Source organism: Hemitrygon akajei, chromosome 24, assembly GCF_048418815.1.
Source record: "Hemitrygon akajei chromosome 24, sHemAka1.3, whole genome shotgun sequence".
In the NCBI taxonomy this organism is placed as follows: domain Eukaryota; kingdom Metazoa; phylum Chordata; class Chondrichthyes; order Myliobatiformes; family Dasyatidae; genus Hemitrygon; species Hemitrygon akajei.
This window is the reverse complement of record NC_133147.1, coordinates 18,193,301-18,207,939: the sequence shown is the minus strand read 5'-3', so window position 1 is coordinate 18,207,939 and position 14,639 is coordinate 18,193,301. Positions and strand designations below refer to the sequence as shown.

The window sequence follows — 14,639 nt, the reverse complement described above, 5'->3', positions numbered from 1 at the left end:
ACCCCATCACTGAAAAGTTCCCACAACCTGTGGACTCACTTTCAAGGACTCTTCATCTCATGTCCTCCATATTTATTCCTTATTTATTATTATTATTAGTTTCTTTTTAAAAATGTACACAGCTTGTTGTCTTTTGCACACTGGTTGAACACCTAAGTTGATGCAGTCTTTCATTGATTCTATTATAGTCATTAGTCTATGAAAGATTTATTGAGCAGGCCTGCAAGAAAATGAATCTCAGGGTTACATATGGTGACATATATGTACTGTACTTTGATAATAAATTTACCTTGAACTTTATAAGAATGGGTACGGACGCCTCACGTCTTAATAAGCTGATAAGGAAGGCGGGCTCTGTCGTGGGCAAAGTACTGGAGAGTTTAACATCGGTAGCTGAGCGAAAGGTGCTGAGTAGGCTACGGTCAATTATGGAAAACCCTGAACATCCTCTACATAGCACCATCCAGAGACAGAGAAGCAGTTTCAGCGACAGGTTACTGTCGATGCAATGCTCCTCAGACAGGATGAAGAGGTCAACCTAAGGCTTTACAATTCAACTGCCAGGACTTAAGAACTTTTTTTTAAAGCTATTATTAATGCTTTTTGAGTTAGTGATTTAGATGCATATCATATTGTTACTGAGTTAAGTATTGTATGTAATGAGTTTTTGCTACAACAAGTGTATGGGACATTGGAAAAAATGTTGAATTTCCCCATGGGGATGAATAAAGTATCTATCTATCTATCTATCTATCTATGGGGAGAAATAGACGATTGACATTTTAGAATGAGCCCCTTCATTAAGACTGGATCTCAACAGAAAAAAATTTAACTGTCCATTCCCCTCCATGACACTGCCTGAGTTCCTCCAGAATTTTCCTCGAGAAGAAATAAATCTCCTCGTGAACCAACCACGTTGTTTTTAAACAGAGATTTAAACCTAGTAATAATTAAACCATATCAATTTATGATGCAATCAAATCAGAGATTTTAGGAACTCTTTGTGTAAAGCAGCATACACACAGGGGCCACTTTATGATGTACACCTGCACACCTATTTGTTAATGTAGATATCAAATCAGCCAATCATGTAGCAGCAACTCAATGCATAAAGAAATGCAGACATGGTCAAGAGGTTCAATTCTTGGTTAGGCCAAATGTCAGAATGAGGAAAAGAATCTGATCTGTGTGACTTTAACCATGGAGTGATTGTTTGTGCCAGACGGGGTGCTTTGAGTATCTCAGAAAATGCTGATCTCCTGGGATTTTTGCGCACAGCTATCTCTAGAGTTTACAGAGAATGATGCAAGAAAACAAAGCTCACTCAGTTCTGCGGGCAAAAATGCCTTGTTAATGAGGGAGGTCAAAGGAGAATAGCCAGACTGGTTCAAGCTGACAGGAAGGCGACAGTAACCCAAATAGAGATCCGTTAAAACTGGTGTGCAGAAGAGCATCTCTGAATGCACAACACATTGAACCTTGAAGCGGACGGGCTACAGCAGCAGAAGACCATGAACATGCACTCGGTGGCCACTTTATTAGGTTTCGGAGGTTCCTAATAAAGAAGCGTGTGAGTGTATATCTGCATTTGAATGTTACCCTTTTTTATTAATTGGGCAAATTTTACGTGAGACAGCATTTGTGTACTGCGTATCTGAATTGTTCAAACTTAAAGGTATGGGCATCTTATTAATAATTTTAATTTAATTTAGAGATACAACCTGATATGAGCCCCCTTGCCACCCAATTACACCCCACGTGACCAATTAACCTACTTTCGGACTGTAGGAGGAAACTGGGGCACCCGGAGGAAATCTACGCGGTCGCCGCGGTAAAGTACAAACTCCTGACAGACAGTGGCGGGGACTGAACCCACATCGCAGGCGCTGTAAGGCAGAGCGCTAACCGCTAAGCTACCGCGCTGCCCCCAATCACGAACAAGAGAACATCTGCGGATGCTGGAAATCCAAGTAGCGCACACTCAGTGCTGGCGGAACTCGGCAGCCCGGGCAGCATCCGAGGGGAAAAAGTACAGTCGACATTTCGGGCCGAGATCTCTCAGAGTCCAGTGTCAGACGTCAACTGTACTTTTCTCCACAGATGCTGCCTGGCCTGCTGAGTCCCCCCACCCCCCCCCCCACCCCCCAGCATTTTATGTGCGATGTCGCCCCAATACTGGTGTTAGGACACTTCTGAAAATAAATTAGAAAAATGACAGATGTTGGAAATCAGCAGTTACAGAGAACATAGAATTGTACAGCACAGGAACAGGCCGTTTGGCCCACAGTGTTGTGCTGTACCAGCTAAAAAGCAAATCGAAGACACCCACAATGTCCATATCCCTCCATCTTCCTTACGTCCATGTGCTTATCCACACGACTCCTAAAAGCCTCTAATGTATTTGCCTCTACCACCAGACCAGGCATCCACCACTCTCTGAGTAGAAAACTTGCCCCTCACATCCCCCGAGCCTACCCCCTCTCAGCTTCAATGCCCTCTGGTATTAGACCTTCCAACCCTGGGAAACAGAGGTCTGCTCTAAACACAAAGTGCACTGCAGATGCTGTGGTCAAATCAACATGTGGAGGAACTCAGCAGGTCGGGCAGCATCCGTGGAAGGGAGCAGTCAACGTTTCGGGCCGAGACCCTTCGCCAGGACTAAGGTCTAAGACTGAGCCTGAGGTCTACTCCATCTGCGCCTTTCAGATCTCCCCCCCGGCCTCGGGCGCTCCAGAGAAAACAACCGGAGTTTGTCCAGTGATAGCACGTGCCCTCGAAACCAAGCACCATTCTGCGCCCTCTCCAAATCCTCCCTCTCCTTCCTACAGCGGGGGGCCACCCGCTCTCCAGGTGAGGCCGAACCAGCGTTTTGTAGAGTTGCAGCGTTAGAAGGGAAAACGGCGGAAACACTCAGCAGGTCGGGCGGCATCTGTGGAAGGAGAAGCTGTTTCAGGCCGCAGACCCTTCGTCAGAACTGTACCGTCTTTATTCCAAGATATAAATGGGTTACAGCGCGCCAGTTCAATCGCGGACCTGTGCAGCAGGAGGGAATCAGTCGGCCCATCACATCTGCGCCGATGCTCCGCCAAAACTCCCCTCATCTTCCCATCAAAGGGTTCCCATTTCCCCCAGCGGAACCTGTTCCTTTTGCTGCATACTCCATCACAACTCCCTTGATCCAACGCCCGGTTGACTTTGAAAGCCAGTCTGATATTTCTTTTAAAGTTCGAGGTCTTTTAAAGTGGTTTTATTTTCATTAATAAAAATAAAACTATTTTTGGTCCGGCTTTTGGGAGTCAGGAATTGAAAGCATGCCGGAGGGATCTGTGCACATCTGACCGCTCAGGAATGTCATTCTGCGGTCGACCCGCCCTCTCCGCGCTTATTTAAACAGCCGCCGAACCACCCGAGCCTTCAGCACGGCTCGGCTCTCGAGAGTTGGGAGAATTTCGGCGACGTTGGGCTTTAAAACGCGGAGCTGTCGGTAAAGCAAAAATAAAAAATGCCCGGCGGAGTAGATGCGCGGCTCGCCCGGGGCTTGGCTCTGGTCCTCGTCCTGTCCTGGGTAAGTCTGCACACCGGGCAGTCTCCGCGGGCGCTTGGATGCTAGAGATGGCCCCAAGGTTTCGACCCCCGGATTTCCCCCCCCCCCCCACACGACGCGCTGAAGCTCCGTCCGGTCGTTTAAAGCGCCCTCGGGGGTGGGGAGCAAGCGCCCCGGCTGAATCTCACCCTTGCCTCTGGACCGGTGGACGCCGGTTTCGGGGATGTTGTAGGAAGCTGATCGGCGGGCGGGGTTGCGCATTTACACAGCCTCCTCGTTTGGTGTCTCGCTAAACTAGAACGGGATTCAAAGTAAACTTATTGTCGAAGGCGGTGCATATCACCATATACTGCCCCGAGATTCATTCTCTTGACCGGCCTGCAAAAAATGTTAAATTTTACTATTTTAAATACCCAGAAAATGGATGATTCGTGAAATATGCACAAGCGAGAATCTGTGCAAGTTGTGACCCTGCCTAGCGGTCGTGTGTAAAGGGCCCGGTGTAATTGTCTTGACCTTTGCTCTGTGTTTTTTTGTTTCGTTCAGACAGGAGCCGCGGCCGAGGAGTGCGCGTTCCCCTGCCGGTGCCCCCCGGAGCCAGTGCGCTGCCCGGCCGGCGTGAGCCTGCTGATGGACGGCTGCGGCTGTTGCAAAGTCTGCGCGCAGCAGCTCGGCGACGAGTGCGGCCCCCGGCTGCCGTGCGACCTGCACAAGGGGCTCTACTGCGATCTGCCCGCGCACGCCAACCAGCGAAGTGGCATCTGCTTGGGTAAGGCGCCCCCTCGCCCGCCCGCGCTCCGGGGGCCCTAACTGTGGCAGGGTAGCCATTCCACCGGCAGCAATGCGATAATGACGATATAATCCTGGTTATTCACGCATACAGAGCCGGGAGATCTCCGGGAGTGGGAGGGTATAGGGGGAGGACACCGAACGATCTGATGGGGAACTCTGCGGGAGGAAAGGTTACTGCCGACCTTTCGGCCGAAACCCGGCACCGACCCCCGCTGAGATCCTCCCCAGACCCGCTGGTGACTCGGAATGAGTCTCCACTTCAGGGATGGGGGGGGTACCCGACAATGCAGCGCTCAGGGCGGGAGCGTCAAGTTTTAAACCGCGTGTAGGCTTCTGACAGCAGGCTGGGACTTGAATGCGCAATGGTCCGAGTCACTTGTAAAGTTGTTAATACAAGGGTAAATCCAGAGCTACACACTAACAAAACGCTGGAGGAACCCAGCAGGTCAGGCAGCATCGATGGAAATAGACGTTTCGGGCCGAGACCCGTCATCAGGTCTGAGAGGGAAGATGCTAGAATTCTGTTTACTCTTTTCCATAGATGCTGCCTGACCTGCTGAGTTCCTCCAGGTGTGTGTGTGTGTGTGTGTGTGTGTGTGTGTGTGTGTGTGTGTGTGTGTGTGTGTGTGTGTGTGTGTGTGTGTGTGTGTGTGTGTGTGTGTGTGTGTGTGTGTGTGTGTGTGTGTGTGTGTGTGTGTTTCCAGCACCTGCAGTCTTTCTCGGGTTTGAGAATAAGTACTAGCGGCTTTCGACAGATTTTGAGGAGGGCAAGTAATTCGATTAACAATTCGCCCTTATCGAGTTTTTTTTTTGTTGTTGTTGAAGGTTATTTTTGTCTGCCATCTCTTTTATATTAAAAGCAACGGGTTGATGTTTCGGCGAGTTTTCACTCGAGTGTCTTGTTTCTGATCTGCCCCTCAGCCAGGGAAGGCGCAACCTGCGACCTGGGAGGGGTGATATACCGGAGCGGGGAGACCTTCCAGCCGAGTTGTAAATACCAGTGCACTTGCATGGACGGAGCGATCGGCTGCGTCCCCTTCTGCAGTGACGACGTGCGCCTGCCCAGCCCGGACTGTCCGGCGCCCAGGCGGATCAAGATCCCCGGAAAGTGCTGCGAGGAGTGGGTTTGCGACAAGCCTCGTGACCACTCGCCCTTCAACGCGGCCATGGCGGGTGAGCATTGACCCTTTGATCTCCAGTCGCAGAAATGCGGCTCGTAAACGTCGAGTGCGTAAGCGAGCGTTTGTCGGCAGAGTTATGAGGCAGCGTCAGACTTCCAACTTCGACCGCAAAATCAGCAACGGGCAGCTAGCTAGCTACTGTGATGTGACAGGAGGAGATTTAGCACCGAACTGCCCTTGACTGACTTCCGTAAACGCACTTCCCACACAAGTATATTCCCCGTGTCCATAAGGAGGTTTCTTGACCATTTCTGCTTCCCAAACTTTCAGTTTACAGGCAGGAAGCTGTTTTCGGACCTGACTCGAGCCAAGTCCGCGACAACTGCATTGTCCAAACCACTGACTGGACTGCCTGCTCGAAGTCGTGTGGATTGGGGATTTCCACCCGCGTGACCACCGACAACAGGAAGTGTCGACTGGAGAAGCAGAGCAGACTGTGTATGGTCCGGCCTTGCAACACCAACTTCGGGAAAAGCATCAAGGTATTCACGGCTCCCCCCCAAAAAAAAAATTCCAGTGGAACAGCTTCTCCTGTCCATAAGGCATAATCAGCCCATTCGACCCCGCCGTTGCGTCAAGGTTAATCTATTATCCCTCTCAACCCCATCTCCCCATAACCTTTGACACCCTTACTAATCAAGAACCTGTCAACCTCCACCTTAAATGTACCCAACAGCTTGGCAATGAATTCCACAGATTCACCACTTTCTGGCTAAAGAAATTCCTCCTCGTCTCTGTTCTAAAGGGACGCCCCCTGGCCCTGTACGCCCCTACTGTAGGAAAGACCCTCTCCATATCCACTCTGTCTAGGCCTTTCTACATTCGATGAGTTTCAGTGACACTCTTCTAAACACCAGTGAGCACAGAAGTCCCATAACAGAGGAGTATCCCCTGCTACTGCCACCGTCGTTGGGATGTGATGGAAGATGCATTCATAGTTTTTAAAAATTTGCGGGTGTCTCGTCCGACACAAAAAGCTCTTCTGAACCTTTTTAGTAAGCAATGTTTTTGCAACACCCATAACCCCCCCCCACACCCCGAAGTTGATGAAAAGGGGGGAACGTGAAAGCAAAGTGATGCAGAAAAAACTTCCATAAACCAGCAAAGTTAATTGGACCCAATAGTGAAAATTACAAAGTTTGCATCATTAGAGGTAAATTGACACCAAGTCAGAATCGGGTTTTGTTATCTCTGATGTATGTTGTGAAATTTGCAGCATTGTGGCAGCTGTACACACAAAAAAGGTTGCCGCATCATCCTGATGAAGGGTTTTGGCCCGAAACATCGTCACTACCTCCTCCCATAGATGCTGTCTGGCCTGCTGAGTTCTGCCAGCATTTTGTGTTTTTATTTGCTGTATCATCCGCCTTTCCTTCTTCATAGTCTCACTATGCCTTGCATCTAGAGTCTTGGAGCACTACATCACAGAAACAGGCCCTCCGGCCATTGATCGGCCTAGTCCCATCGACCTTCACCCAGACCACAGCCCTCTGTACCCCTCCCGTCCATGTACCTGTCTGAATTTCTCTGGTGTGCTGAAATTGACCCCACATCCACCTCTTCTGCCGGCAGCTCGTTCCGCACTCTCACCGCCCTCTGAGTGAAGAAGATTCCCCTCATGTTCCTCTTAAACATTTCACCTTTCACCCTTGACCCATGACCTCTAGTTCTAGTCCCACCCACCCTCAGTGGGAAAAGCCTGCTTGCCTGTATCCTATCTATATCCCTCATAATTTTGTGCGTCTCTATCAAATTTTCCCTCAGTCTTCTACACTCTAGGGTATAAGGTCATTACCCATTTGACTTTTCCCTATCACTTGGGTCCTCTAATGCCCTTCCCTTGGACAACATCGGTGTTGTGGAGAGGGGAGACCTGCAGCTTGGGCAACTGCCGGTCTCCCATACAACCCTGCTCAGGCCTGCGCCCTGGAAACTTTCCAAGGCGCAAATCCATGGTCTATCAAGACTAACGAAGGCCTACACATAACTTGGGTCCTCCAAACCCAGCAAAACCCTTGTAAATGTTCTCTCTACTCTCACTCTTAATTACACCTTTCCTGTAGGTAGGTGACTAAAACGGCACACAATCCTCCAAATGAGGCCTTTCCGGCACTTTATACAACTTCAGCATCCCATCCCATCCCCCCCGTACCCAGTATATTGATTTATGAAGGCTAATATGCCAAATGCTTTCTTTATAATCCTATCTACCTGTGACACCACTTTCAAGGGATTGTGGATCTGTATTCCCAGATCCCTACCATTCACTGTGTACCTTGGTTTGTCCTATCGAAGTGCAAAACCTTGCACTTGCTGTATTAAATTCCATCTGCCGTTTTTCAGCCCGTTTCACTAGCTGGTCCAGATCCTGCTGCAAGCTCTGATGGTCTTCCTCGCTGTCCACTAAAGTCCCAATCTTGGTGTCACCTGTGAACTTGCTGATCCAGTTCATCCAGATCATTGAAATAGATGACAAAAAAATAAAGGACCCAGCAATCCACTAGTCACAGGACTCCGGTCAGAGGGGCAATCATCTTCTACCGCTCTCTGGCTTCTCCCGCAGAGCCAGTGTCTAATCCGGTGTACTGTCTCATCCTGACTGCCAAGCACCTGAACCTTCTTGACCAACCTCCCATGTGGGGCCTTGTTGGAAGCTTTGTAGACAACATCAACTTTCCTAGTAACCTCCTCAAAAAAAAACTAAGATTGGTTACACATGACCTGCCACGAGCAAAGCCGTGCTATCCCTAATTAATCCCCGTATATCCAAATACTCATATCCAGTCCCGTGGGATACTTTCCGATAACTTTCCCACCAGCGGTGTCAGGCTCCCCGGCCGATAATTTCAGATTCAGTTTATTGTCATTTAGAAACCACAAATGCAATGCAGTTAAAAAAAACGAGACAACGTTCCTAGAACTTCTGTTAAGCTGTGGAACTACATTGGCTATCCTCCAGTCCTTTGGCTAAGGATGGCTTGTATACCTCTGCTAGGGCCCCTGCAACTTCTGACCTTGCCTCCCACAGGGTCCAAGGGGACACCTTGTCAGGCCTTGGGGATTTATCCACCATGATTTGCCTCAGAATGGCAAACACCTCCTCTCTAATCTAGAGTCCATGACTTTCTGCTGCATTTCCTCACATCTGTAGACTCTATTTCTGTATAGCAAATGAATACAGATACAAAAAAACCCATTTAGGATCTCTCCTGTCTACTTGCATACTGCCCCATCCTCATCCCTATCTTTCTGGTTCCCATTCCCCTGCCCAGATAGTTTAAAGCCCCTCCCAACAGCTCTAGAAAACCTGTGCACAAGGATATTGGTCCCCTTTGGGTTCTGGTGGTAACCCATCCTTTTTTGTACAGGTCATATCTTCCCCAAAAGAGATCCCAGTGATCTAGAAATCTGATACCCTGCTCCCGGCGCTAATTCCACAGCCTCCCACTGATCATCCCGTTCTTGCCCTCACTGGCACGTGGCAGAGGCAGCAATCCTGGAAGTCCTGTATTTCGGCTTTCTGCCTAACTCCCTATATTCTCTCTTCAGGATTTCCTACCTACGTTGGAGCCAACACATACCACGGCTTCCAGCTGTTCGCTCTCCTCCTTTAGAATGCTGTGGGCCTGATCTGAGGCATCCCTGGGAGCTAACAAACCATCTGTGTGTGTCTTAATCACATCCACACATTCTCCTATCTGCTCCCTTAACAATGGAATCAACCATTACTACTTCACTCTCGTTCTCTCCCCCCCCACCCCCACCACCACCCATCCCTCCTGAGCCACAGAGCCAGACTCAGTACCAGAGACCTGACCACTGTGGCTGCTCCCTACGAGACGTTCCCCCCCCCCACCCCAACAATATCCAAATTGGTATACTTACTGTTGCAGGGAATGGCCACAGGGTACTCTGCACTGGCTGCCTATTCCCTTTCCCTCTCCAGTCGGTCACTCGGGTACCTGCCTTCTGCAGCTTAGGAGCCGTGGAGAGATGGTCGGCCCTATCCATCACCTCCACATCCTGCTGTCTGAGCTGAAGGTCACTGAGCCGCAGTTCCAGCCCCTCGACACCTCTAAGGTGCTGCTGCCCAGTGCCCGTCGTGTAGTTAGCAGGGAGAGCGGAGACCTCCCAAAGTTCCCACGTCTCACGCAACGAACATATCAATAACTCTGGGGTCCATTCTCAGCCCAACAGCTATTCGCTAGCAGAGGGGGAAAATACTAGAAACTTACTTGAACCTGCGCTTGCCAAAGCCGGGCCACTCTAACACTGCCCCAGTCCAACTGTGGCCTCTCCGCTTGCATCTCCTTTCTTTTTATTGGCTCACTCACAAGGAGACTTGAAGTTTTTCCCACCCTGCTCTCCTATTCAAACGATGACTCACTCCCAACGCTGAGGGCCAAAGAGCCTGGACTGTGCTGGACTATTCTATGTCCTTTTGGGTTTCTTCCGTTAAGCTGCTCTAGGTAGCTGAGGTATAATTTCCCAATAAGTCATTAAAGCTTCGTCTCCTCCTGCCCCCACAGAAAGGCAAAAAGTGCGTCCGTACTCCGAGGCCGTTCAAGTCGATGAAGTTCGAGTTCTCTGGCTGCACCAGCACGCGATCCTATCGGCCCAAGTTCTGTGGAGTCTGCACCGACGGCAGGTGCTGCACCCCTCATTCCACCGCCACTCTGCACGTAGAGTTCAAATGTCCAGAAGGAGACCTCATCAAGCGGAAGATGATGTTCATCAAGACCTGCTCCTGCCACCATGACTGCCCGTCTGACAATGACATCTTCTTGTCGACCTATTACAGGAGAATGATTGGTGACTATGCCACATAGAAGCTTTGGCCTCTAGCTATTGACTGGCTCCAGGAGCCCTTCTAAACTCCACCTGGAGGCAAATAACTCCAGCAGTTATTAGATTGCTTTTATTCAGATTACAAGGATAGATGACTACCTGCAAGCTCTTGCTTTCGTCATTATCCTTCTGTGAAGTGTTTTAAAATGCAGATTTCTACATCAATAATGGGAGAGAGAAATTTCTAAGCTCCCCAGGTTTAAATTGGTCCAAATTATAAATATCTGTACCTTAATAGCTCACAGCGCAGTCTAGGCCTGACCTAATGATGAATGAACAACCTGTGAAGGATCAGAGCTCTGCAAAGCTTTGCGATTGACGCTGAGCTAGGTGGAGCATGTTAATCTTCATCTTGCTGGAGGATTTGAGAGTCTTGTGAATGAGGCTTACAGCCAACCCCCCCCCCCCCCCCCACAACTCCGCCACCCTGTACTCTTAGTGCACACTGGTAAAATCGAGGATCACTGATGTCAGATCCCTGAAGTAATGACCATGGATAAGTGTTAGAACCGCGTTATTGAGCCTAACTAAGCCGTGGCCGACTACTTGTATCTGAATACGATTCAGTTTCGCTCCTTTTTGACTTTTGACATGCCGTATGCCATGCAATCGCTTCCGATCTTGCATGAAACCCTAACTCGACTCGCAAGAAAGCATTCTTTTTAAGGTTGCCGAGTGATTAGTGTAAATATGTGTACAGTTTTTTTTACTGTAATTTATATTCTCGCAAAGTGTTTTGATGGTAGGCTGTTATTGAAACTGTTTCAGTAAGTTTGGAAAAGAAGTAAATATTTGCTGCATTTTTTTTTTAGAATAAAATTCTATTTTTCTACGAATGTCTTATTTCTGTTGACATAAAGCACAATGAGTAAATAAAAGTGTTGGGCTGACATTGTTATTCTGCCAGGCACTGATTATAAATCTGAATGAAAGGGTTAATATATGAGGAGCATTTGATCACTCTGGACCTGTAATTGAAACATGGTTGGGGCGGGGGGGGGGGGGGCAGGGGGGGAGATGAATTTTATTGAAACCTACTGAATATTTAAAGCAGCACACAGAAAATGCTGGGAGGGACTCTGCAGGCCAGGCAGCATCTATGGAAAAGAATAAACAGTCAACGTTTTGGGCGGAGGACCTTCTTCAGGGCCGAGAAGGAAGAGGGGAGAAGAAGCCAGAATAAAAAAAGATGGGGGGGGGGGGGGAGGGGAAGGAGGCTAGCTGGAAGGTGATAGGTGAAGCCAGGCGGGTGGGAAAGGTCAAGGGCTGGAGAAGAACAAATCCGATAGGAGAGGAGGGGACCCATGGGGAGGTAATAGGCAGGTGAGAAGAAGTAGAAGTCAGAGTGGAGAATGGGGAGGGGGGGAGGGAATTTGTTTGCCTTTAAGGGAAATCGATGTTTGTGCCGTCAGGTTGGAGGATACCCGGACAGAATAGGAGGTGTTGGAACAGAGACGAGGAATTTCTTTTAGCCGGAGGGTGGTGAATCTGTGGAATTCCTTACCGCAGACGGCTGTGGAGGTCAAGTCATGAGGGTTCCTTTAAAGTGGCAGTGGATAGGTTTTTGAATAGTAAGTGGGGCAAAGGTTGTGGGCAAAAAAAGGAGGGGAATGGGGTTGAGAGGGGCAATAGATCAGCCACGATGGAATGGCAGAGAAGACTCGATGGGCCAAATGCCCTAATTCTGCTCAGTGTCTTATGAATGCCGCAGACTGTAAAGTAGATACAAGCAGAGAGATTAAATATCAATGAAGTTTATGATTGTAGAATGTATGTAACCTGTTTACAAAGTTTATGCATTCCCCTCCCGTTTCCTCCTTAGTGCTCATTTGCACGATCAGGAAAACAGAGCTAACGTGATCCTGTTAAATATCATACCAGGTTCAAAGGGACCACTATTCATTCTAGGCTCAGCGTGGCGCTGATCGGTAGAATCCCAACGGGTTCCGATAGTGTCACAATATCTAGAGCAGGGCTTCCCGACTTGGAGTCCACGGACCCCTCGGTTAATGGTGGGGGTCAGTGGCATAAGAAAGGTTGGGAGCTCCTGATCTAAAGGGGGTCTCGAGGTGCTCTCAGTTGCATGGCTCAGAGCTACAAAGGTACTGTGATCACGATCCATAAGCAGTGTCCATGCTCGTGATGGCTCCACCCCTTACAACAGGAGCATCACCGTTCGGATCCGCAGAGGGGCAGCATCGCAACTGAGATTTCATAATGTCACTGACATTTCCACTGGACTTTAGATGAGTTCTGGATCGATCCGTGCCTCACTGCCGCCATAGTGAACCCACCGAGGATGCGGGAGGAAACCCTGAGAGTTACAGGGAGACCGTGCAAACTCCACACAGACAGGACTGATCCTGGCACTCTGGCACCGTGAGGTGTCTTCAAGTAAGACCACAGCTCCGTGAAGTACAGGGCAACTGCCTTAAATACCCTGGCCACAATTAATCTCCTAACCAATCGTCCGTTCATGATGTGCCATGTCGTATGACATGGGCGATCATGGACTTTCCATGACCATGATAGCTCTTGGCAAAAAACTCCAAACCAATGCTCCTGATTACCTGCTTGTCCTTTACCACGTGCAAATTGGCCATCGCACTTCCAACAATAACCACACATCAGAACGACTATTTTGGCTATAAAACACTGTGAAATACCCTGAGGCTTAAATGCAAGCCTTCTTCCTAAATCGCCCCCTGGGTAAACGAGATGATCTCTCCCTCTGGGACAATCAGAAGAGACTGGGAGTCGGAAGATGCAGGATAGGTACATTCTGTTCTGGTAGTGCTGTTCCCGTGCCACTCAGTTAGCCACCCCCACACGGGAGGAGTTAACGTGATGTACGGGCAGGGTTTATCAATAAAGTTCAGCCGAAAATCCTGCCAGGCTGGCGTCCTGGCGTGCCCTGCACGATCCCTCAGTATCGGACAGAGCACATCTCAAAGGTGAACAAGTATTCTGAGGGGAGGGTGAGGCAACTGTGGCTGACAAGGGAGGTCAAAGACAGCGTAAAAGCAAAAGAGAGGGCCTATAATATAGCAAAAAATAATGAGGAGTTAAAAGATTGTGAAACTTTTAAAACCCAACATAAGGAGAAAAAAGTTGAGATATGAAGTTAAGCTGAGGATACGAGAAGTTTTTTTTTCCAGATATATAAAGAGTGTAGCACTACATAAACAAAGCAGACAATATTTTCTTTTAGGAAGGCATAGATCTCCTTATGAACCCTTTTCATCAATTTGGAACACAAATCCAAAGTATGTGCATCCTGGCAGAACAGGCAAGCCTATTCATTGGTTCCTGGTCTCTCCGAAGCTCTCGAACCTCTTCCAGTTTAATATGCCATCAGGAAAGAGCCTCTTCTGCGCAGGCTGCAGAGATGATCTGCTCATCCACCAAAAACTTTCCTGTAGTAAAAGTCTTTGCCCTCAGGTATCCTTCCCCCGGCTGGCTCGATTGCCTCTTTTGACAAGCTGCCTACACCAGAGTGCGTATAAGACCATAGGAGCAGAATTAGGCCGTTTGGCCCATCGAGTTTGCTCTGCCATTCAATTACGACTGATCCTTGTTTTCTCCTCTTCAGCCCCATCCCGGCCTAATCCCCGTAACCTTTGATGCCGTGTCCAATCAAGAACCTATCAATCTCTGCCTTAAGTACACCCAACCACCCGGCCTCCACAGCTGCCTGTGATTTTAAAAAATTGCTCAAATTCACCACCCTATGGCTAAAGACATTTATCTGCATCTCTGTTTTAAATAGGCGCCCCTCTATCCTGAGGCTGTATCCTCTTGTCCTAGACTCCCCCACCATGGGAAACATCCTTTCCACATCTACTCTGTCTCAGCCTTTCACCATTTGAAAGGTTTCAATGAGATCCCCCCTCATCCTTCTAAACTCCAGCGAGTTTAGACCCACAGCTGTCAAATATTCCTCTTATGATAACCCTTTCATTCCTGGAATCGTCCTCATGAAACCTCCTCTGAACCCTCTCCAAACTCAACACATCTTTTCTTAGATGAGGAGCCCAAAACTGTTCACAATACGCAAGGTGGAGCCTCTCTAATGCCTTATAAAGCCTCAGCATCACATCCCTGCTCTTGTATCCCGGACCTCTTGAAATGAATACTGATGTTGCATTTGTCTTCCTCACCACCGACTCAACCTGTGCCAGTAACCTGGTCTCTGAGGCATTCCCATGGGAGGTCGCCCCCCCCCCCCCCCACAACAGTGTCCGAAACGGTATACTTATTTTTGAGGGGAATGG

At 48.8% G+C, this 14,639-nt stretch overlaps 1 protein-coding gene across 1 annotated transcript; it reads left to right on the top strand.

The window, feature by feature from the left end:
* The first annotated feature begins 3,406 nt into the window (after nt 1-3,406).
* Nucleotides 3,407-11,197, top strand: ccn2a (cellular communication network factor 2a). The gene is made up of 5 exons (XM_073028463.1): nt 3,407-3,565; nt 4,091-4,313; nt 5,258-5,509; nt 5,788-5,999; nt 10,047-11,197. The coding sequence occupies exons 1-5, from the start codon at nt 3,503-3,505 to the stop codon at nt 10,344-10,346; spliced, it is 1,050 nt and encodes a 349-aa protein (XP_072884564.1). The 5' UTR covers nt 3,407-3,502; the 3' UTR covers nt 10,347-11,197.
* Nucleotides 11,198-14,639: the final 3,442 nt, after the last annotated feature.